At 45.0% G+C, this 25,043-nt stretch overlaps 1 protein-coding gene across 1 annotated transcript in view; it reads left to right on the top strand.

Annotated features, from left to right (window-relative positions):
- Positions 1 to 25,043, top strand: part of TMEM132B (transmembrane protein 132B) — a 158,180-nt gene that overhangs the window by 40,140 nt on the left and 92,997 nt on the right. Inside the window, exon 3 of the mRNA XM_041410398.1 lies at positions 249 to 389. Coding sequence (XP_041266332.1) covers positions 249 to 389 — 141 coding nt within the window. The remainder of the gene's footprint in view (positions 1 to 248; positions 390 to 25,043) is intronic.

Below are 25,043 nucleotides of genomic sequence, written 5' to 3'. Positions count from 1 at the left end.
TTGTATCAGACTGGTGCCACAGGAGCAGAAACCATTCTTAATCTCTCCACATTGCTCAAGCTAAAGTTGACTGGCTTTGCACATAATGAAACTCACACCTCACCTCTTTAAATGTTTTGTGTTTTCAAAGCAGAGTGACTCGTGGTTGCAACCTGTTATTGATGGTAGAGGGAGTATTTCCTTTCAGCCTCCTTGTTCACCTCTCTGGGTTTCTCTGTAGCTAAGGCAATCCTTGCTGTCCCCAACAGGATCAGGACGGCCCCAGGAGTGAGGATCTCGGACATCAGGGTCAGCGATGCTGACCAGTGGGGGGTGCAGGAGGAGACGGACAGCGCGCGCAGCACGGCCACGCTCACCTGCGTGCACAACGACCCCGGCGCCGAGGACAGGTGAGCCCTCCCGCCCGACCTGTGCCAAATGCTGCACACACACACACTGATGTAGCCATGATATTCCATGAAAAATCCCCTGAGGAGCTGAGGAGCCTCAGGAGAGAAGTGTAAACAATAACTCTCTGCTGATGTGGGATGCAACTGGTGCATCTTCCATTGCTCCATGTGGATTGTTTTCACTGATGACCAACCACAGCCACCTGAGGCTGTGAGCAGTCACAGGATTTTGTTGTGTTCTATTCTTGTTCTTTCTAGCTTTCTGATGATCTTTTCCTCTCTATTCTTTTAGTATAATGTCATATTTTAGTATAATATATATCATAATATAATAAAGCAGCCTTCTGAAATATGGAGTCAAGCCTCGTGTCTCCACACATGGGGCACCAGACACGAAACACTGACTTCCCTGAAGAGCTGCAATAATGCTCCTCTGCCAGCCTGGAAAGCTGTAGGTGATCTGATGAGAGCTTTATTCCCTTTTGTTTCTGATCTGACAGAGCTTTATTCCCTTTTGTTTCGCTGCTGAGCTTTCGGGAGTAGATTATTGAATTAAACTGGAGGCAGCCCCCCAGTCCCAGCTCACATCTGCTTTTCAGGGCAGCAGAACCCCTTCACTTGGGCTGGGCTTTGCCCAGTGCTCAGCTCTGATAAGAGCCCCTGACAGACAAATTCCTCTTGCCAAAGAGCCAACAGAAAAAATGAACTAAGCCAGAGAAATATGGTCCATTTTGGGTGTAGCCCCTGTGGGGCTTTGTCTGCCCCAAATGTACCTGAAGGCCCATAAATAAATATAACTGCTTTTTTTCCCCTTAATTTTGTTTGCCCTGTGTTTTTAGGTAGTCCCAAAAAGCAACAGGTTGCTGGGCAGGGTCTGCTCCCTGTGAACCCCATCAGGTTCTTTCTTCTAACAACCATGATCTCTGTTCCCTTTGGAGCAAGGTGGAAAACCATCAGTTTAAAAGTGAAAGACTGAGGTTAAAGGAAGATTGAGGTCATCTGATGTTAGTGAAATCAAAATGAAGGGACTATTTTTAAAGTTGGACTAAAAAAATAATAGCCTGAACACTGAAACTTATTGCCTTGTATGGGGTTTCACTAATCCATGAAATTATACCTGTCACAGTAACTTAGGTTTTATTAAAACTGAGTTTTGCTTTGTGTTGAACTGTTAAATTGCACAAAAGCAATGCATCTCAAGTTAATTAATACTTTGACCCTTTCCTTTGTGAGATTAGTTTAATATTTTTGGATTAATTAAAGTATGCAAATAGAAACTGCTGAAAGATCACTTCCAGATTTGCAAATATTGTAGTGCTTAGAGTAAATATTTAACTTTGATCTTTCCTTTAATTTGTCTTTTTGGTCATAATGATGGTCCTCCTGTTTCCTTTTGAAGAATGTCAAGTGTCTATGTAGAAGTTCTGCTGTTTCATTTAAATGATGGGAGACCTGAATTTGCTTCTGTTAAGGTCAAGGTGACAGAATTGTCACTAGAGCCGGTTCATGTGTTTCATTTTAGAATCCAAGGGCTTCTTGGAGGGCAGTTTGTGTCTGGATGAGAGTGCAGGATCATCTTTTCTGTCAGTGGACAGAATGGTATCCACCTCAGGGGAGATGCTTTTTTCTCTCTTGGAATTAATTTCACTTTTGCTGACTGGCCCAGCTGGTAGAGGAGCAGTGGGTAAGCCAGGACTGAGCCTCTGGGCCGAGCTTAGCTGATTTCTGGGTAAGATTTGGCCAAATTCACGTGGGTTTGAGCCTCCCTCTGGCTTTGTGCGGGGTGGAAAGCCCCACCAGCCCCTGGCACAGCTCTGGGAGCTTTGGGGACACCGAGAAGCCCCCAGGAGTCACAGGCAGCCTGAGTGAGATCTGTGCCCTCCTGGTGCCCTCCACCCCAGCCAGGTCTGCTCTGCACTTGGGCTGGGCTTTGCCCAGTGCTCAGCTCTGATAAGAGCCCCTGAGAGACAGAGCCTGCCAGGAGAGCAGTGACTCTGGGCTGTGACATCTTCTCATCCTGCCTGCATTCCTTTCAGCCCCTGTTATCAGCTGGAGCATTTTCAAATTTGCTTACTTTTCTAATCTCCCTGCCTCTCCCCTCTGCAGTGCTACTGCTATCAGGAGGTTTTCATCTCCATTTCTCACATTTCCCTACGCAAATTGAGTGTCCATTAAAATGCTTTAAATTAAGACCTTTCCTCCTTTCATGCAGAGTGCATCCTTGCCTTTTTTGTGCATTACTTAAAAAAAAATTCCTTATCACAGTGTTTCAGGCAGTTTACATTATATTCTATTAAAAATCCATTTTGTCCAAGGTTGTCACAATTCATAGATTAAAGCCTTCAAGAGTGTATTTTGTTAGGAATACATTCATAAATTCACCTCTTTAGTAGTCCCATAAGCTTGTATTTAAAACCTCTTTTTTGATAATGCAGTTGAACAAAGAGCATAAAAAGAAGAGATTTATTTTAAATATACACACAGATATTTGTCCACATCTTTTCTCATCTGTGTAGAGCCTTGCTTTGCCCTTACTTTTGCTATCTCAAAGGAGGTTTTTGTGACTCATTGAGTGAGGAGATTGCTTGTTGCCATCTACACCTCTTCTCCCTCGAGCTCTCTCCTTGGGGCAGAACTCTGAGAATCTCATTTTGGTGGGGATAGTTGAAGCAGCAGTGTTTTGGTTCAAAAAGACACAGTTTATTCTTCAAGCAAAAATAGTTCTGCTCTGTGCCTGCAGGTGGGACCCAGCACTGCCATTCCTGGGGAAGGATCCGTGTGGATTTCTGCTTTGAGTGCACACACGGCTTGCAGGGAAGTCAGGGCTGGTGGGCTTTGCTAAAATCAGGTGTTTGCAGCCCTCTGTGCAGAACAGCTGAGCTGCTGAAGGGCAGGGATCTTACCCAGTGCTCTCAGTGCTGAATTAGTGCAAAAATGCTTTTGAAATAGCCAGAATTTGTGAGTCTACCAGACATGAGTCCTTGTTGGTTTCCTGCAAGCAGATCCCACTTGGTAAAGACCATGCAGGTTTTTTCCACTGCATTTGTCAAAAGATGGATGGAGCCTTGAAGTTCTTGTGTCCTTTGCTCCTGAGAGTTCTCTGGAAGCATTTCAGGAACGTGCCACAAATTAGCTTGCAGTGGGACCAGGGCAAGAGGGCTTGAAAAAATGCCCTGAGAGCCTGGTCCATCTTGGCAAGCTGTGGTACCCCATAACTCAGGGCTGATATCCTGAGGAACAGGACTGCAGGAGCTTTGCCAGAGTGATTTAGCATTTTGTAGGATTAGGTTATTTCAAATCAGTGCTGAGCAGGAGCTGAGTTTCCATGGTCTCATTTGAAAGGCTCCAGAACAGAACATATTTCATGGTGCTCGGTGTTCTCCGTGCTGAGAGCTGAAGAACAAACACTTCATGTGACCCAGCCTGTGCTTCAGGACAGAGGAGGTGGCACCAGCACAAAAACTTGGGCCAGAGAGTTGCAACAGCTCTGAAAGGGAATATCATACTGAGACCCTTTTCCTTCCTCAGGAACAGCCAAAAAATTGGTTTATTACCAGGTAAGAAGAATGTGATCCTTGACAAACTAGTATTTTAATCAGGAAGGTTATATTTATGCTAACTAGCAAAGTTAATCAAATTGATTTAACCTGCAGTGCTGAGTAGAGCGTTACTGAGCCCCAACTGGTTCTTCTCACCTAGGGATTATTTTATCTTCATGTTTTTAATACAGCTTCTGTCTCTCAGGATATTCGTCACTGCATAAATTAAACTTGCATGAGGGGCACTCAGCATGCAGAAGTAGAAAGAGTGAAATCTTCAGAAGGCTTTTTTTTCAGGTGTCCTCAGAAGTATTTATTCTGTTACCTGGAAATTTATGTATTTTTTAAATTGATGCAGTCCAGCACAGCTCTAACATTTGACATCCTCTGTCTTTAAACTTGGATGAAAAAATAAGATTCTCTTATGATCATTTAATTTCTTTACTATTTTAAGAGGTGTTTACAGAATTCAAATGATTAACTTATTTTATAAAATGGTAATTGTAATGTATCTTTGAAACAGGAAAAGCAGTTTTATTTTATGTATTTATAGGCATGCAAATACATCCTCCTGTTTTAAAATAATTCATTTATTTTCCTGTGCTTGAGAATGCCCTTTGAACCAGGAATATCAGCCAAAAGAAAGATGTAAAATTTGCTGCCACTTAAGATTTGTGCATATATTTATTTAAAGTAAACATGTGTTGCTGGCACAGATGATCAGCTGAGCGAAGATGCATCATTTGGTTTCATTTTCAAAGCTTTGGGGATGTCTTGAAAACGAGAGCTGTGCTGACTTTGGCAGGGTTTGTGGCCGAGCTGGCACAGGTGACAGCCTGCTGTCCCTGGAATGGAACACCATTCATTCCCCCTGCACCTTCCAGTCCCCCCTTCATGGGGCAAAAAACATCCTGGGGCTTCCTGGGGTGCTCAGCCCCTCTCTGCAGATGGAAATTCTATCTGGAGGTGTTCCTGTGTTGAATTCCCCTCCGCTGTGCTCCAGAGTGATAGCCTTGGGGCTGATGTCCCCTCCAAGCCATCAGCAGAGGGGCTGTGGGCCAGAGATCGCCCACGGCCCTGTCCCAGGCTGGGCCTGGGCTCTGCTGAGCGGATTCTCTGCAGTGCCTCGGCCTCCTGGTACCAGCACAGGCCAGGCTGCTGCTGCCCTGAGGAGTTTGGTGCTCCTGGAAGATAAATAACCCCAGAAAGATGGGCTGCAGGCAGCGCACACACAGCAGAGTGCTGTTCCCCACCCCGGGGAGGGCATCAGGCCGTGCACTCAAACATTCCTGATGTGTTTATTGCCACAGGAACCCGCCTGGCCCCAGGACTGCGAGCGTGTAAAGTGCCACCAGCAGCAGCAGTTGTCTGACAGAAGATCAATTGCGTGTGTTGCTGTGCACAAAAGAGCAGTAACTGCTGCAGACAGCCAGCCTTGCTGGGTCTTATTTTAGGCCATGCAAAGGCAGCGGGCTGGATGCCATGAGTTCACACAGTACTACAAAGTGAATGAGTAAGAGGAGCAGAGGGAGAAAGGAGACACAGGGAGGTGAGGAAGGCAGGCAAGAAAGAATCGAGAAGAGCTGAGGGAAAAAGCCAGGGAGATGGGCAGGGAAAACCAGGGAGATGGGGAGGAAAAAGCTAGGGAGATGGGGAGGAAAAAGCCAGGGAGATGGGGAGGAAAAAGCCAGGGAGATGGGAGGGAAAAAGCCAGGGAGATGGGGAGGGAAAAGCCAGGGAGATGGGGAGGGAAAAGCCAGGGAGATGGGGAGGGAAAAGCCAGGGAGATGGGGAGGGAAAAGCCAGGGAGATGGGGAGGGAAAAGCCAGGGAGATGGGGAGGGAAAAGCCAGGGAGATGGGGAGGGAAAAGCCAGGGAGATGGGGAGGGAAAAGCCAGGGAGATGGGGAGGGAAAAGCCAGGGAGATGGGCAGGGAAAAAGCCAGGGAGATGGGGAGGGAAAAGCCAGGGAGATGGGCAGGGAAAAAGCCAGGGAGATGGGGAGGGAAAAGCCAGGGAGATGGGCAGGGAAAAAGCCAGGGAGATGGGGAGGGAAAACCAGGGAAATGGGGAGGAAAAAGCCAGGGAGATGGGGAGGGGAAGCCACTGCTCTCACCCCTGCCAGACTGATGTAGGTTGTTGAACATTGGAGTTCTTCAGGAACTCTTGCCACCATGAAAGCCATATTTCCATGAAGCCAGACTTCAGCTGGTTCAGAAAGGAAAGATCTGAACTAAAAATTAGGGGTGCTTAAGGTGTGGGAAGAAGGCACAAATGCTGTGCTACTGTGTACTTGGGTGTTTCCCTCCTCTTCTTAGACACTTTCCTTAGGTCAGAGTGTTATGGGCAAAGAAATGTGCTGTGGCTGTAGGATGCCCATGGCCTTTAGATCCTGCAGGAGTTCATTTCCTGGCCTTTGGCCACCCCCAAGGCAGCTCTGTCCCCTGAGCCATTGATGAAGAGGATTTTATCTTTAATGCAGCAGTTTTCAGGCTGTGACCTCTGTTGTGAGTGATGGAGTCTGTTCTTTGTGTGAGGAGTGTCCAGTGAGAAGCATCTCCACGCATTTTCAAACGTAAGCAACTCTACTGAGTCACAAAGAAAACCTGAGTTAGAAGAATTTTAACCAGCCTTTATTCTTTACATCTCAACCCTTTTGTGTGAAAGAACCCAGGCCAGCTTGGCAATGTTCCTATGAGATGAAAGCACTGACTCACAGTACCTTAGAGAGGACATAAAAATAATAGCCAAATTAACAGCAGTAGGAGGGACAGCTTATTGTAGAAAACTGTTGTGCAAGGGTCAAATACAATTTCTGGAGGGTCTTTTTTCCTCTTTGATTTTTTTTCCCTTGTTTTTATTCCATTCAAAGCCAAGAACAATGAATTGTCTCAATCTCCTGTAGGGAGCCTAATATCCTGGAAGCCACATGGATTCCCTCCTGGCCAGCTCTTTGGGGTGGCTGTTTCTGCCTCTGTCTCAGCTGGGCTCAGTGCTGCCCTGGTGGAACCTCCAGCAGAGCTGGGCCAGAGGGAACAGGGACTGCCAGGGCAGATAATTGCCCCTGGCCTCTTTCACCAGCCCAGGAAGGTGATGGCTTAGCCACTCTTCTTGTTCCATCTTGTATTATGACCCAAAAGAATCTTTTTGAACAAATTTTATCTTTGGTAGCTGGAGCAGCCTGGTGTGCTGTGCAGGGAGCCCCAGCAAAGTCAATGCTCTGTTGTCTGTTGGAAATTTTGGAAAATAAGGAATGTCTTATTGGAAGAACTCAATACAAACAGAAGCATGGAAATCACTTAGAAAATGAATGTTTGATAAAGATCTCTGGACTTGCCAAACCAGTAGAAAGCTCTGTGCAAATACAGAGAAAAATGCAGAAAATTTCTCTTGGCAGCATTTGTTTACTGGGACTACAGTGAAGTAGAAAAATACTAGGGAAAAAAAAAAGGCAACAAAACCCAAACATTGGAACTCCAGAGCCTTTGATCTCTTCCTTGGTGCAGAGGGGAACATGCAAAGGAGTAGCTTAAATAAACTCTTCAGGAGTGTAGTACACAGAACCTGATCCAAACCCCATTCTGAGCAACAGAAAAGCGAACCAAATCATTCTGAAATTGATCTTGTTTTTTAATTTGACCTAATTACCTCGGTTTTGGGTATATCATTCCTCAATGTGAAGCTTAATATTGATGTAACAGTTGGGAAAGTTTAATTTCAGGGTAGGGTGGTCTGTATAATTAGGATGCAAGGACGAGGCAGGGAGGCTGGGAGCCAATTTCCAGTGCATGCAGATGAGTGAGTGACTGCTGAAATCATTATTCATCCAGTGGGGCTTGCATGGTTTCCACACTGGGTGCCAAAGGGAATGATGACATATTCACAGTCAATGGGCTTCTCCAGGGCTCTGCTGCTTTCCTGCCTGCTCTTCCTGTGCTGTTGTTTTAATGGCCCTGGGGATGATGGCACGTGGGCTGCCTCACGAGCTCCATGACCAAAATCTGTCCAATTGTGGGGAATTTCTAGAGCTTTGCAGTGTTCTGTGGCACTTTGCAGCCGTGCTAATTGAGAGCTGAAGTGTGAGTGATGAAGCCCAGGTAACCATGCCTGCTGAACTCATCACTCAGAACAAAGTCCTGACTCCAGGACCACAATGGCTGTGCATTGGATTTTGATTTTTTCCCCCCATAATTTAATCACAGTTTTCCCTTGATGGGTTGAAGTTGCCTTTTCCTTGGTGTCGTTGGGGTGAATACCCAGGAAACACAATTCTGAGTACAAAATGTGGGGTCTGCACAAGGTTAGGTTTCTGTGCAGTACCTTGAGATACTTTCCATCCCCTCACTGATAGGAAATCTTCATGGATCCTTATGGAAATCCCAGAGGGAGGGAGGAGATGTGATCCAAACCATTGTTGCATAGAAGCATGACCTGATTGTTCTGTAAATATTGTACTTTTTAATGCAGTCCCAGCTTGCAAACCCATTCCAGACTCAGGAGAGCCCCTTGATGTAGGGTGCCACTTAAGTACCCACTTGCTCTGAAGTAGCTGTCTCGTTTTTGCATGGCAGGTGTAATGATAAAGGAGGTGCTCAGAGCCTGCAATTAGAGACACCAATCTGCAGAAAATATAAGTTTTGATGGTGAGCCACGTTCTGTATAATGACAGGCATTAGTGTGTCACACCTGAAATACTGTGGAAATCAGAAACTGGAATTTTCTGTAGTGCAGGAACATTTCTGGGGATATTTCAAGTGTTGCTAAGTAATTTATTTTTGGCAACTGTGCACAGGGATTTAAGTACCATAATGGGATTGTTCTTTGATATAATAGACTGGAAAAGATTATTGAATGAATGTGAAATCGGGAAGCTGGTGGTTGAGGTGTGTTTAATTCCCTCTTTTAGCAGTTTATGAGTTTGGCTTGTAGCAAAGCCTGCTGCACACATTTGGATTCCATTTGTGATGTGTTGACTTGCTTACTTAATAGCCAGTGCATTAAAGTACAAAAGCTAACAACTCATTTATTAGGCATTTAGCCAAAACTTAAACTCATTTTATTGTTAGGAGGTGCTGTTGCTAGACAGGCAAATATTAAGTTTGTTACATTGATTTATTCGAATCATCTGTGCCAAACACATTATAAAACAGCCCAGCATTAACTTTGCATAAATTATTTTTTGCTTTAGTTAGAATTTTTCACTCATTTTGCCATTAATATGCCTCACCTGTGTTTACAACTTGAAAGTTACAAACTTTTTATGTTGATGTTTTTTATGGTTAACTTGAAAAGTTATAAACTCTTGTAAAATGAAAAAAATGGAAATTGGCTGATGCTTTTGTCAGTGTCAGGCTGTGATTTTTGTTTGTTTCTTGTAACGCTGATGTTTATTTGAGAAGAGCATTAAATGGAGTTAAGCACTTTGCACCAGGACTGTTCACCAGCTCATCTCACTGAGCCTGTAACAGGGGAATGTCCCCTTGGCACTTGGCTGAAAAGAACATTTTATTATAAATTTGGACGTCCTGTCTTTGGGAACTCACACTCAGAAGTTGTGTTTATTCTTTCTCTTGGAGTTGCTCTGTGTGGATTTTCCCAGGACACTTGTTCAGGGGTTTGCTGTGAAATATTGCAGTCATTAAGGCAAATCACTAAAGCTTTAGCAAAAAAGCATTCCTTAAATCCTTAAAACCAACTGCCAATAACTTGATCTTGCAAAAAAGCTTTTTTTTTTTCTTTTTGGTTGGTGTAATTAATGAACTGGTTTGATTCTTCTGGAGATCTTGGGCTCACTGGGCTCAAAAGCTTGGCATGTCCAAGTGCCAAGGAGAGCTCTGCTGTTGGGGTCTGGGTGCTGCATTTTTGGGCTCTTTGGCTGTGCTGGCTGCTGGGCAGCAGCAGGACTGACGGAACTCTCCCCTCCTGATGAGATTTCACAGCACTGCTGAGCTGGAGCCGTGGTTTTCCAGGGAATATCCCTGCTCCTGGCTCTGGGACAGTGGGGACCCTGCCAGCCCCACAGGCTTCCCCCTCCTCAGCTCAGGGAGGCATCAGCCCTGCACAAGCAAAGAGAATTATTTTGTCTTTTCTCTTGGGAGTTTTCCGTGCAGAGATTGAAATCTGGAAGTACTGACCTTGGCAGTGAGGGGATAGTGGAGGTTTTTGGATGTATGGGTTCCTGTTTTCACTCTCCCTTTTGGACAGTTCATGTCCATGCTGGTTTTCTAAGTCTGTGACTGGTGTATCTTTTTGTTAGACAAGCACTTCTTAATTGTGCACCAGTTAATTTCTCTAGTAACAAGAGCAAGAAATAAGTTATTCCTCTTTTAAAAAGAGTCATTTAAGTAGGGAATAATGAATGCAAAATGCTGTCATTAAAAATCAGCAGATAAGCTGATGGATCATCTGTCATTCCCAAGCCTTGCCATAAAGGAAAAGTAGATTTTTTTTTAATAAAATGATAATGATGAGTATGAACATAGTGACTATGAATGCCTTAATAATGAAAACTTATTTATTCAGTCAACAACACCTTGTGACTGCCCCTTAACAACACCTTGTAAGAGAAAATGACTTCTTTCATACGGAATATTTTCATTTGATTACCAATTGCCATCCTATTACCGTTATGAGCTGTTCATTAGTCAGTTCCACAGGGCTCCAAAAAGCCATCTCTGGTCCCTGTGCAGGGGCAGTCACCTGCAGGTCCCTGTGCTTGTTTCAGGGGCAGACTTTTGGGGAGCTCACTACAGAGCCTCAGCTGGTGCTCAGGAAGGCAGAGAGCAGCTGTTCTCTCTGTTTTGTGTGCCTTTATTTAGGATTTTCTTTAAATGGGAGGCCCTGCCCCTCTGCAGTGTGGTCAGCACTCTGGACATCACACTGAGAGCTCCCTGGAGTTCAGTAACATCCAAAAGTTGACACTTTCATGAAATAAAACCTGTCCCAGCCCAGGACCTGATTCAGGCAGGAACCAGAGCTCTGCTCCTCCCTACATCCTGGAACATTTATCTTTCCCATGCATCACAAGGAGACAGGGAAAGAGAAGTTCAAGCCCTCCTCTCACTGTGTTCTCCATCCCAAAGCAGCATTTCCAGGGGCTGTGTCTGGAGATCTGAGCTCCCTTTGAGGAGCTCTTTGCTGTTCCACAATTAGCTCAGCTCTTGCAATTACTCATCTTTTACATATATGGCAACCCCAAGCCAGATGAACGTAGACATGTTCTGAAAAGACTGTGGTGGAGGGGAAAAAGTGTAAAATGTTTTCTGAGAAGCTGAAAATACCAGCAGATGCCTGTTGATTTGGAGCTCTCCAGGCATTTATACCTTTATTTTTTTGCATGAGTGTTGAAAGCCACTGTGGGGCTCCTTTCTTGGTGTTTTACAGAATCAACTCTCTGATCTTTTTACAAAAAAATAAAATAAAATGTATATATATATAGCAATAAATAGTATAAAGAGCTGGAGAACTGGATGGGTGGGAGCAGGAATTGAATAGAACCAGCTGAATGGAACAAGGAGTTGATCACCTGCAGTGGGACAATTTGTGGTTTTGCCTCTTGTGATTCAGTGAATTGGTGAAGCTTTGGGGCTGGCACCAGTTAATCCTTTAGTTTCCTTTTTTTGATGAGGGGATGTCTGCTGGACTTCTTCCCTCCACCTCTTCCTCCACCCTGAAGCTCCAGCAGAGATCAACAGGAGTGCTGGGCTTCTGTGAGCTGTAATTCTGCTTCAGCCATGATTATATGTCAGTCTGCTGCACTCTGTAAGTGCTACTCCTGGCTTCCTGCTGGGAGCAGTTGATTAGATTCTAGTACCTTTTATACTGTAGATAAGGATTTTTTTAACAAAGCACAGTAACACACAAAAGCCCCCATTTATATTTTACTATTCTTCTTTCCCCCCCGCTCATAACTCATGCATAAATACAAAACTAAAATGTTTTTTGGCAAGCCTGACCTTCCTCAACCTAATCTGTCCTCCCACTCCAAATAAAATTCAATTTCAAGGTCTATTATGGCCCTAAATTGTAGGATAAGTCTTTGACCTAGGTAGAAATTTTCTACCAAATGTGAATCTTAGCCTGAATTTTGGACTCTCTCTGACGAAATGAATGCTAACTGCAAGTTTATTTGTAGTCCCACTTGTTACATTTTTCATTGTCAGCACAAGCTTTATTCCTCCAAATACATTATTGAATGAAAGAAAGCAGCTATTCTTTTATCTGTTACTGCTGATGCCTGTAATTCATCCTGTTCATTTTCTGCGCTGCTATTTTCTTTGTGTGGTTCTTCTCCGGCTTATGTGGCACAGAAAAAACTTAATTGCTTAAGTCTGATGTACTTTTCTATTCCTGGCAACAGTGTAGGTTGCTGAACCATTATGTGGGAGCTGCCTTCTGGAATATGAAGTGTGTGTTGCAGTTGGGCTGTGGCAGGGTTAGGCCCAGTCCAGGAGGAGTTTTAATTGCTTTTTGGATGTTTTCTCTAATGCAGCCCATTCTGCTGCTGTTTCCTGAGTGCTTTCTGCAAGTGGAAACTTTTCTTTTTTGAGGTCTCATGCTGCAAGGCTTTCTTAATGTTTATGGGACCATTTGATTCTGGGTGATCAAGAGGGGAGCTCTGAATTCATACCAGCAGCTGATGTTTGACAAAAACCAGGAAGGAACTCTTTACCTGATGACATGAAAGACCACCACTCTTCATAGATAATCTGGTTTGGTTTCCTGCTAATCAAAACTTTATTTGGTTGTTATTTCAGCTTTGGTTCCACCTATTTACCATAAAACACGAGGACAATGCTGGCACTCATGTGCAGAGGGGTTTTATTAAGCAGTGATGACAATGCATGTTGACAAGTCACTTTTTCTATCGTATCTTTTCAAATATTTACATTCAAAATCCCAGACTTCTGGAGTCAAGTGATTTTGAAGAAGGATTGCTCTCGCATTTGAATGTAAAAAGTAAGATTCTGCTTGTTTTGACTGATGAAAAGTCTTGAAAATTTCATGAGACTCAAAAGATGAGAGGAAAGAAGGAGCAGTTAGAGCTGCAGGAATCCTTAGGATGGGCTCCTGAGTGTGCAGGGTGTGATTCTGATGTTTGTGAGCTGGTGATGCTCTCAGGGCTCTTTGCTGAAGGACCACACCATGGCAGGGAGGGCTACAACTCCAGGCATAAATTATCTGTGTGCTGAAAGTGCTCATTGAATTTCCTGTCTTGGTGATTAACGATGGAGCAGACAGTAATTTTAATATGAGCATGGTTAGTCTACCTGTTAATACCCCATGAACACAAACGGGGCGGGTTCTGAGGAGCCTGCCCTGCTAATTAGTATTTCTGTGCTTTCACTAATCACTTGAACTGGGAGCTTGGCCAAAACCAACAGAAGAGACTTCCAGTACAATAAATTGTTTAATTTTGTGATCTGATCTTAGGCATGGCTCAGTGTTTCTGAAGGCAAGGGCAGAATAAAATCTCATTTTGCATGATGACACATGCAAATCAGAACTTTTTGGTCCCACATGAAGCTTTGCTTCTATTGACATGGTGCTAGGAAAATGCTGCTAAGAATAAAAAGCCACTAAAACTTTATTTTGCTGATAATATTCCATTATTGCTTTGTAAGCTACTTTATCCATAGGGCAAAATCTGCCAGAGAGATAAGATCCCATAATTCCTGTTTGCTTGTATCATTCCCTTTATGATTTATAGACTGCTGAAGATGTTTGTGGCATTTTGCAGACATATAAAAGATTGACATGTTCTTGCCTCAAAAGAACTTAAAAATTCTGCAGTTTAGCAGAACTCAGCAGTTCCTCCTGTTTGAATTTTACTTTTAATGGCACTGTATGAAATCATTATTGCACAGCCACCAAATGAAGTGGCATTTTATTTTTAGTTACAAATACGATGTTTTTCACATATTTGCTGTAGGTCCTAGACTGTCTGTGGGATGGGCTGGAAAAGTTCTGTTCCCAGTCCCCTCCTCAACTCTTTACTTGTATTTAAAACCTTTTCCCACCATTGACTGGAAAGAATTGAATGCCATTTTATTGACCAATATTTGAGATGTCACTTTGCTGCTTGACATATCTTTACTTTCTGCATTATATACTTGCAGTAAAATGTGAGTGAAGTCCCACCACTATACCCGCAATTTTAGGATTTCCAGGCAGTTGTGTAAAGCAAAATCCATCTATATCCTGCCCAGGTAATTCTACAGAATTACATCTATAAACATAACATTAAAAGCAATTTTCTGAGCTTCATGATTACACTGATTTTGTTTGTCACACACCTGCATGTCCTGACTTGCCACATTCTGTCACTCACAGCAAACTCTGTCTCTGGGTGTAATGTGACAGATGCTAATGAAGATGATTCAAGACAAATTTTAAAGGCAGAGATACTTGGAAAGATCTTACTTTCACCTTCTTACGTGCTTTGAAAAATTAATTTTGTTGAAAATAAAGTAAAATTCTGGGGGGTTTAAGGTGCCACATGCTTGACCCTAAGCCTAAATTAAATTCACTGACATTTTATGGCTTGCTTTGATGAATCCCAGCCGAAAAGATTTTTGAGCAGCAGACTGGTGGGAGGCAGGAATTATTCAGAGGTTTTGTTCCTAAGGAGGTGAGTGAAAAAACTCCTGCTAATTTCTCTGGGAACTGGAGTAACCTGCAATGCTCTCATCCAGTCCCATTTTCTCAGCGCAAGGCAGCAGCAGGGGTGGCTTTGTCTGGGTTTGTGGCTGCAGCAGAAGGCACCTGGAGGACTGTGAGGTCAGAAGTCCTGGAGGCTGGCAGACACCCTGCCTTTCCCTTTGAACACACGGAGCAACAGAATTCACAAAATACACCTTCAAAGGCAGCGAACTTTGTTAAGGACTTTGGGCAAGGAGTCCCACTGCTGGTTCTGCTGTCAGCCTTGAGTGCAGCGTCACAGGGGTGAAAGATTCTGCCATGGCAGCGTGAGGATGGAGATTGTGCAACAGCTGCCTTGTAATTCCCTGGCACAGGGCTTTTATCCCCTGCTTGCTGGGGGAGGTGAGCTGGTGTGCCTCAAATCTCCAGTTCCTTTTCTTGGTGTTTCTTCGCTGTTTGCCATCTCCACTTGCCTGCAAGGTGGGATCATGCTCTGGGATGAACTTTTTATGCATTGTTGGGGCAGCACCTTCCTTGTGGGCTGTTCTCTCCCTCAGCACTGTGGCAGATCTGATTGTTGCAGGTTTTTCATGCCATTGCTGCGCTGGTGAAACACCTCTTGATTCCTGGTGGCAAATCAGGACTGCCCAGTTGTGTCTTTAGTCCCTTTTGAAAGGGATTTTAGCAACCCTTCTGTGGCTCATCACATGAGGAGGGCAGGGTGCAGGTGAGGGGAAGGCACAGAACGTTCTTGTCTTTAGTCCCTTTTGAAAGGGATTTTAGCAACCCTTCTGTGGCTCATCACATGAGGAGGGTGCAGGTGACAGAACATTCAGGAAACAGGAGCCCTGCTCACATGGGTACCCTAAAGCCTGCCATGGATGGCAGCCCAGCCTGGGATTTGGGAAGAAGCACAGGAATCCCAGAGCAGGCAGGTGAAGAGGTGGGCACTGCCACACTCCCTGTGTCATCCCTGGGCACCTTCACCTTGCCACGAGCTGGGTCGGCGTCTCCCTGATCTGCACAAGTGTTTATCAGTGCTTTAAAGTGCAGGGATGTCAGCATTTGTGTCCCACGCCCTGCTGGGCTGAGTTAACATCCTCCCTGGCTGAGTGCTGTGCCTGCAGGGAGCGTTTTGTGCGTGACTCTGTGCCACGCGGGGTGAGACTGATGTGTGCTGTGCTAAACCCGGCTGGGGCTTTGCTGGGGCCCCATTCACAAAACACAACAAAGTGGCAACAGCTACAAACCTTGTCAGCTAAAGGATCTGCTGGGAATACCGGAGAGTACTTAGTGAGTAAAACAAATCAAATTTTGAAATCCTCCCTTCCGAAGGAAAGCACAGAGGGGATTCAACTGCAGTGAGTGTGTTTGCAGGGAAATGGCAGCGGGGCAGGAGGAGGCTCCAGCTGAGCTGGGCTCTGCTGGGACAGAGCTCTCTGGCAGGGCTGGTGGGTGGCTCCAAGCACAGGGAAAAGCAGGGCTGCCTGGCAGCTGTGGGAGCATCCTGAGCAGCAAAGCTGGCCTGGCTGTGGCACTGGCAGCGGGTGCTGTCCAAAGCCCTTGGGATGGGGAGAGCCTTCCTGCTCAGTGCAGGAAGGGGTTAAATATACGTTGTGCACTGCTAGCCTAGTTGTGTATGGGAAGATTCCTTTTTAATTGTAATTAGGCTGTCCTTGTGCTCGTGGCATGTTTCCATATGGGAATTGTTCCTGACAGAAGCTGTTCCAGGAGTTTGGCTGCTCGCCTGGTGCTGGGGAGCTGGGCTTCAGCTCTCTGCTAAGCCAGATGCTCCCTCTGTGACTCTGGCCAAGGCACTCAGACTCTCTGTGCCTCAGTTTCTAGTCATAAAATGGGAATATTAACATCTGCTTCTCTCACAAGGGCCTTAGGAACACAGTGATCAGAGGAGCTGAGCGCTCAGAGGGTGTTGGGGGAATGCTCCACGTTCCTCAGGCAGGCACAGAGCAGCACCCATGGGTCTGACCCAGCTTGGGCCATGTCCTCAGATGAGGGGATCTAAAGCACCAGTTCCAAGAGCTGGCTGCAGTTCCCCAGCAAATCTCCAGCTGAACCTGAAGTCTTTGATAGCCACAGGAAGAGAAGCAGCCAAGGGAACGCTCCTCCTCTGCCTAAAAATGAACATAAACTTCCTTGGGATTTTTAGAAATGTTTGTACATAACTCAGGCTGAAGTTTGCAGCACTGTGAAAGAAAGTTCTGCTGGGCCCTCAGTAGTTCTTTCTTCTGGTCACTTAGGTCATTCTTTTCATTTTTACTGAAGGGCTGTTTATTCCCTTGCAGCGTTGCCTCATTTGCACCACCATTAGTCACCCTTGGAGCTTGACTGGAGAACTTCTCAGTCCTTCAGGGGCTGGTTTGTCCAGCAGAGCCTGGTCACGGGCCACAGTGCTTTGTCTTTACTTGTGTATCACGAAGTAGCCCAAAACGCTGGGCTGGAAGTTGATTTGTGTCTTGCTTTGCTTTATCTTTTTTCTCTTGCATTTTTTTCTCTGAACTCTATAGCATTGTTTCCCCTAAGGACAGGACAGGACAGGACCTTTGCTCTGTTACGTGGAGCATTATTGAAAACTTGTAGAAAATTGTTGCCTTTCACCATTCTCTGCTATTGCATTAAGTTGTTGAGAGGGCTCCAGCAGGTAACTGAGTTTTCTCCAGCAGAGACTCTGCTGCCTATCATGTTAATCTCTCCTTAATGAGATCCTTCATCCCATTCTCAGTAGCAGATGGAGGCTCAGGGCTGTGAAATATTCGGGATCTCCTGGGACACCTGAGGAGGAGTCCTCCACCCTTCCCCAGAGCAGTGATGCCATCAAGGTTCCTGTGAGGCTGTGCCAGGGCAGTGAGTGCTCTCTGCTGCCTGGGGAGTGCTGCAGGCTCTCACTGGCCCTGCAGAGTTCCCAGCTCCTGCACCTCAGCAGCCATAGGGAAGTGCTGAGGTGTCCCACCCATCTTTCCTGCAAGGATTTTTGATTTAAAGTGGATTTTGGCTTAGCAGAAACACATCCTTCCCATGAAAACCTCTGAATTTCTGGCTGAGCACACCAGTGCTGTCCCAAAGAAGCACATGGAAAAGCTCAGGACATCCCATGGTCATCAGATTTCTCACCAGCAGTGTGGGCTGTGCATTGCCATGCAGTGTTTCCAGGGAGACTCTGCTTTTGGCCTGGCATCCACATCCTTGGGAATATCCTCTTGTAGCACAAAGCAGAAGAGTACAGGTGTCCCTGCGCCCATAAACAGAGCTGCTGAAAAAGGGGATGTTGACAAGGAAAGGAAACCAAAACAAGAGATCTGAGCCCTTTTCTCCTGGCTGTTGTAAAAGAAGATGCACTGCTGTGTGCTGGTGGTGACAGGTCTTTCTTGACATCACTGTAACCTGTTTGCCTTCTTGGCTTGTGAGCCACAGGTGTGCTGCTCAGCAGCCAGCCCTGTCTCTGGATCAGTACCTCTGGAGCTGTGGTTTCTCTGACAGAAAAGCTGTTGTACAGTCCTGTTGGGTGATGCCCCTCATTCCTTCCTTCTCTGCTCAAAGCCTTTGCTTCAGCTCTGCAGGTGCCAAAGGTTTTGAGTGAAAGACCTGCATTTTAGTCTGGAACAGAACATTGTGACCATCCCTTGGAAACTCTGGGAGATGATGGTGCAGACACTGAGCTCAGCCTGGCCAGACTGGGTACATGAAGATGAGGAAAAGCTGTGAGTGAGAACTCTAAATGGAGAAGTTTGATCTGTTTTGTTTGCTGGGGCTTGGAATACAGACAAACCCATTAAAATGAGACCATAAAACAAGCCGCTGGTTTTGGTCTATGGACAAGTTTGGCAAGACTCAAAGCACAGAGTGACGAGATTTAAAGCGAGTATCCTTCTGAAATTATAGTTTGGAGCAGGGAGCTCCACGCCAATCGATGGGAATCTGCTTTTGTTATGGTCACAAAAACTGCCAGGCTGACTCATGCTATTACAGTGATGCACTGTGTTGTCAAGGTAATGGATTTGGGCACTTGGCAAAGACAGGGAGGGTGTAAAAGGCAAGGAGGTATTCTGCCAGACTCCAGGGGGAAGCTTCATATTAAGAATTTTTTTATTTTTGTTTTTTAGAAATGACTGAGGTGGAGAACACTCAATTTTTGTTGTAGAAGTGAGAATTTTATGGGCTGGCCTATTGCTGTTGTGGTGCACATCAGCCATGGGAATGCTGTTGTTTCCCAAATGCAGCAGGGTGGGTGAACTCCTGCTGCCTTGCCTCCTGCTGCTGGTGCCTGAGGAGCTTCTGTCCACAGGGATTAAGTGGAAAATAGAAACAGGAACAAAGGGTAGAAAGGAGGGATATGTGCATGTTGCAGTTCCTTGGGGAAGGAGCTTGGCTGTAAAGGAATTTTTGGGCTGAGTTCTGAAGAGATTGAGGTAAGGAATAAGCCTCCAAGGACCATGTCTGCAACCTATCAAGGCCTTTTTTCCTTTCTCTCTCTCTCTCTTTTTTTTTTTTCCATAATAGCAACAACATTTAAAAGCACTCTTTAAGGACAAGCTTGAAAAGATCAACCAAAAAGGCAAGAGAAGTGGGGGTTCTCTTATAAAAACTTTGCAGGGCAGTCAGCCTGCTTAACTGTTCTTTGATAAAAAGAGAAACTGATAGGAGGAGGAGGGGAAGAAAAAGAAGAAAGCAACTACCTGTTAAAAATTATCAAGATGAGGGATTGCTGTCTGCAAAGCTTCTGAAGACAAGTCCTTCCTTATGTAACTCCTTGGCTTTCTTTCACTTACTGGAACAAGTCAGAAGCTGACAGGAAAAGTGAGATGTCTGCACTAATGAGATAATCTGACTTCCCAAGGCCAGTAAGGCAAAGGATGCTTTAGGTGTTTGAATAATGGAGCTGGGGACTTGTGTGGAGCAGGGAATGTGTGTGGGAATGTGATGGGAGAGCTGTGAGGGCTCAGAGAACAGCAGGGCTGCGTGTCCATGTGTGTGCCAAGGTCACCTGGAGGGACAGCTGCCTGAATGACCCCTTTGGTCTACTCTGTAGCCTTTTTTCTCCTAAAAGAGACAATGGCAAGGGATAGGAAACCCAGAGAAAGAGCAGAGAGCCCATCCCTTGGTTTGGAAAAGGAATGTTGTGGGTTTTGTAGACTGGACATGAATTTCCAAGAGTAAATGTCTCATTTATCGACACTCAGTGTGTTTGGACCTTCTTTTAAAGGTCCCAATCCAACCTCCAGCCAAGCTGGTGGGAAAGTTTCCCTGAATTCTTGTTTTTTTTAGATCAGGCTTTTGGTGGTGGAAATCTGGAGTCACACTTTGGTAGAGGACAGGAGCAGGAGGAAAGGAATTGTGAGGAAAACACCCACCCATGTTTAACGGAAAGGAATTGTGAGGAAAACACCCATCCATGTTTAACTGCAGGCTTGCACTATCATGAGCATCAGGGCAGGGTGTTTATGGAGCTCCCTGAACAAAATCCAAAGTAATATTTGTTTTTATGTGGTACCAACAGCATGCAGACAGGATCTCTAACAGCCTCTGGTTTTGCCTGAGGTGAGAGATAGCTGGGGCTGGCATTTGTTGGGGATTTATCTTGTGAGAGGTGCACTTTGTGCAGCTCAAAGTGAACGAATTCCCTTGCAGTTTGAAATGTCAACCTTTTTCTTGAGCGTTTAGGATTCACAAGCAGTTTTATACTGGAAAGCCATTCTGGGGGGAGTTTTGTTAAATTTTGGCCACAGAGCTGGAGCCACCTCAGTCCAGCAGCTTTGAGCCTGGAACATTCCCTGCCCCTGAAGAACCACTGCTAAAACACAGCTCACCAATGCAGCTCTGGTAGCAAATGGCCCAGATGATCCAGTGGGTGACCTTCAGTCCTACTTTGTCCTTGCTTGTGCATGAGGAAATCTCTGAGTCAATTTAGAGTGTCCTAAACTATGCCAGAAGTGACAATATTTTACTTCTCCAATGACAACACGCAATGAAGTTGGATTGTACATGTGACAATTCACTGAGGCTAAATGAGCTGCTGCTTAAAAATAGTATGGTGGTAGGCATTTAATCATCCCAATCTAACTGTAAGATATGGTGATAATCCTTTCGTTTCAGTAAATTAAATGCCAACAGGGCATTTAAGCAAAAGAGAGTGAGGCTCTGTGAGAAACATGGCACAGTACATTAAAAATAACTGTGGAGAAAGGTGATTCATTAAAGAAAATGCCAACCTTGAAAGAAGGACTCTAACAACCTATTACTATAAAACAAATAATAGCTTATACGTGGTGTTTTGCCATCCCATATTCTGTTATTTCTGTTTTCTTGGGGAACACAGAGGTCTGAGAGCAGTGAGGGAAAAGCTCATGAGTGACAAACCTTGGACTGATTGGACATGACAGCATTTTTCAGCTTAAGTAAAGATATTAAAAGTCAGCACCCTACCTGTAGAGGTAAACTTTTGGTGTATAGGAATCACAGAGCTCAAAATTTAGCCAGACATACCAAGTCTGGGTTATGTTGCTAATTAGCTCCGCAGAGCTGCAGGGATCCACCAGGATTAATAGCAGTTGTGGAAAGGTAGAGATTTCATGTGATGTCTTTCTCTTGTCAGTGTTATGTTGCAGGAATTCTATTTTTGTTTACTTTAACAGTTGAATTTTTGGGTGAAAATAGTTTATCCAGACCAAAAAAAAAAAAAAAAAAAAAAAGAAATCTTTAATCTCTTTACCTATGTTGGAATATCAGCTTCAAAATGTGTTTCCTAAGAGAAATGATGGCACACCATAACGACCACACAGAAATATCTTACAGTTCAGTGTCCTTCCTTCTGAAGGATCTCCAGATCCTTTCCAGATTCTGCTGCTCTGTGGGGACCCAGGAACATGGCAGGGAGGGTGAGTGTGGTCACTGGAGATGGCATGTTGAGCTTGATGCCTTCAGCTGGAGCTTTCCTGTTTCCACGTTCTGCACTGCCTCAGTGTGTGACTCTGAGCTCCACAGAAAGTGCCAGCAGCTCTCCTCACAGCTCAGTCACACAGAACAATCCTTTTCCAGCCCCAGAAACAAGGACACCACAGCAGCTTCAGCCCCAAAAAGTGTAAAACAACAGGGAATTGAGGAGAGCAAACTGGGAGGGTGGGACTGCAGAACCTGGAGGGAATTGGACAGTGAACCCAATATGGAAATGGACCAGAACTGATAAAAGTGTGAAAATTCATGACATTGGGTGGAGCCTTGGCCAGGCTCTTGCACTGCCCAAGGTGCATCCTTTGAAGCCTTTTAATAAATCCCTGCTTTACTCATTTAGCTCTGTCAGCCTCTGTTCTAGGCAGCCTCTCAAGACATCAAGCTGACCAACAGAACATCTCTGCTGGCCCCCAGACCCCCCTGGGCTGAAGGCAGGGCTTAAAGGCAGTGCTTTGTTCTTTGTGTGTGTGTGTGCATCCCCCCAGCTCAGAACAGCTTCCCTGATGAACCTCTCTTTGTGAAATGGAATCTCTTGTCCTGCTCAAGCAGATACAAATTGCTGATTTAGATGCTAGCAACTATGAGGAGTCTCTCAGACAAAACTAATATCCTGTGGAAAGATTTTTTTCCTTTCTTTCTTGAATCTGTTTTCCCTATCTTTGATGCCTTTATTTCATCAGCTGTGCTATTACTATATTTGACATGTAGTCACAGGCTTTTCAAGGCAATGGAATATTAATTCTTGGTCATGTAAGAGCTTTTTCCTGATTCATCCTGGGTGTGTGGAGCACCACGATGAGCCCCTCCTGGCTTTTGGCTAAAAGGGGCCGTGGGAATGGCCAGTCAGAAGGGAAGAGAAGTCTGTGCTGTGCTGCCAGCAGACAGACCTTGCCTTTCTGCCACTGGGAGGAGCAGGAAAACAAGGGAAACCACATCTTCCTCCTCAGAGCAACTCCCAGACTGGAAGGACTGAAGTTGACACCTGGATTAATTTTCCTGCTGATACGTGGGAGTTACTGGTCTCACCTGTTGGGATGTTAGTGAATACAATTATTTTGTGTTGAATTCTGTGATTATTGGGACACTGTGCTTTTAATTCCCCTTTTCAACCTCACAGAGTGCATAAGGATGTTGGGTATTTATCGAAGTGCCATTAAAAATTGACTGATTGTCACCTTGTGCAGCGCCAGCCCTTTCACAGCTGTAATCCTGCCAGCCCTGCTCTCATTCTGAGGCTTCCAGAACAGATATGTGCCCCCAGCATGACCTAGAATCTTCAGGGATAGAGGGGAAGTTGAACAGAGAATTAATTTTTTTAAACAATTACCATTACCTGCCTCTCTTTTCTCCATCTTTAGTTAAATTAGGTATGAGCAGGTTGTAGAAAACTGGGTATTCTCCAGGGCTGATGAGTCCTGCTGCCTGGGAGATAAAAAGATTGCAGGAAGAGCCACACTTAGCAGAGGAGGGGTGATGCTGGAACTGACTGTAGTCTTGCTGTGTTGACACTGTGGTTTGGAGAAAAAAATTTAAATTTCAGTAAGAAATTTAGTTCAGTAAGAACAAAGCCAGACCCTTTCTGGTGCTCAGGGGTAACACTGCCTTTCCCACCCTGTGCAATAAACCCACAGAGAGTTTCAGAGCTGCTGGTGCTCAGCTGGAGGAACCAGCAGTGAATGCCAGAAATGCCAGAAATGCCCAGAAATGTCCAGCAGGGACACGGCCCCATGGAGTGGAGGTTCAGGAACCACTGCAAGGGCTTCTGCCTGATGCTACCAATTACCAATAAAGCTCAGGGGCACGGTGTAATTATTTACTTTGCTAAATAACACAGAGGAGCTGTGGTTTAATTACACCAGTTCAGCTGTGCCATGGAATGAGACTGAGGCCTCAGTGCACTGCATCAATGAGCCCTGCTATCTGCTACTTCTAATATTGGATAATGTTTCTTTTGTTTTAAATCATCCTTTTTAAACCAGTCCCATGCAGATGAGAAGGAACCTTTCCAAAGTATCACAATGGATTGTTTTTGTTTCTAAAAGACACAACCCAACAAGGCACTTGATACTGCAATTACACTCAGTAAAGCCAGATGCATTTGGCTCTGCTCTTGTGTCATTGACATCCCTTTTGTGCTAGCTTTTGATGAAATTTAAGCAAAAAGGATGTAACAGAGCATCTTCAGATGGCATGAGTCTGTATTTCACAATCCTATCATCATTTCAATCAACTTTCATTTAAAGAAGATTGGAGAGGGGAATAATGCACTTTAAATAATAGCCTTTTCTGAACATTTAGGTCATGCTAATTAATAAACAGTTCATTGCAACTTTAAGGCCAAATTTTATTTTTATTGAAGTCAATGTCCCAGCTCCTTCAAGTGAACAAGAACAGTGTTGGTCATAGCTGTGCAGTGCCCCAGAAAATGTATTCCTTCTCCATTGTTACTGACCCCTCCTCTTTTCCAGCCTCTCCAGCTCCTCTGTCCTGCCTGCTTTAGGCTGATTTTTCTCTCCACAATTCCAAGCCTGAAGGCCCTTCCTGAGGTGCTGGCATCCCACTGGCAGCCCAAGAGAGTCCCATTTCAGATAATGACATTTTGTGCTCCACGCTGGAAGACGCCACACAGCCCTTTGTCCTGCTGTCACCGTGTGACTGTTCAAGGCATTTTTCCCATTCTGCAATAATTTGCAGCTCTGTGGTTTTACTTTAAAGCCTCTCTGACTTTTTACACTAAAATCTCTGCTTGTCTCTTGTTCTCTGGTCTTAAGTCTCTTGCAGATTGCTCTGCATCAGTTCACCATCCTGTAACAGATTTCTGAAAAAGATGGTTTGGTTTTCTTTGCCCTCTTCACTTAGGTTTGTATTTTCATTATTATCAAATACTTTTTATGATCTCAGAGCCTCCCTGTTGCAGCCTTGACCAACTGTTGAACATAATCCTCGCTGAGAAGCTGCATTTTTGGTGGTGTGTATGGTAGGGGAGGTTTGGGGCTGATTCCTGTGTTTGTGCTGTTTCTCAGTTTCTGAAGCTGTGTCCCATCCTCTCTTTTTCCTTTGAGGACTTTGAGGCAGTGCCAGTGTGGCTGGGAATGGTGTTGCAGTTCCACCTGGGGCAGTGATGGATGTCTGCATCCCCCCTGCAGATGTGGGGCCTGGGGGTGACAGCTGAAGGCTTTTCCTTGTCCTCAGTTTTGCACATTTTTGTATTTATTGTTGTAGGCTCTCCAGTGGCTCTCAGAGGAGCATTCTGCATTTCTCCCAGGTGTTGCAGTGAGTGGACTGGACTCTGGTTTGGAGAGAGAAGGGAGAGTGGTCAGTGCCTGCAGCCCACACCTGACAGGCTCATTTCATTTCAGTCGTGGCTGCATGGGAAATTCCCAGTGAGGCAAAATGGGCTTTCCTTCTCCTGCTTTATAGCTCTGAAAAGATTAAATGCTTTTCACAAACTGATAAAACACCTCAAGTGCTTGGTGTCGAGCAGGGTGGTATTAACATGGAAATCTGGGCTG

This window comes from Onychostruthus taczanowskii, unplaced genomic scaffold (genome assembly GCF_017590055.1).
Source record: "Onychostruthus taczanowskii isolate IOZ18803 unplaced genomic scaffold, ASM1759005v1 scaffold32, whole genome shotgun sequence".
In the NCBI taxonomy this organism is placed as follows: Eukaryota; Metazoa; Chordata; class Aves; order Passeriformes; family Passeridae; genus Onychostruthus; species Onychostruthus taczanowskii.
This window is presented reverse-complemented; position numbering and strand designations above follow the sequence as displayed.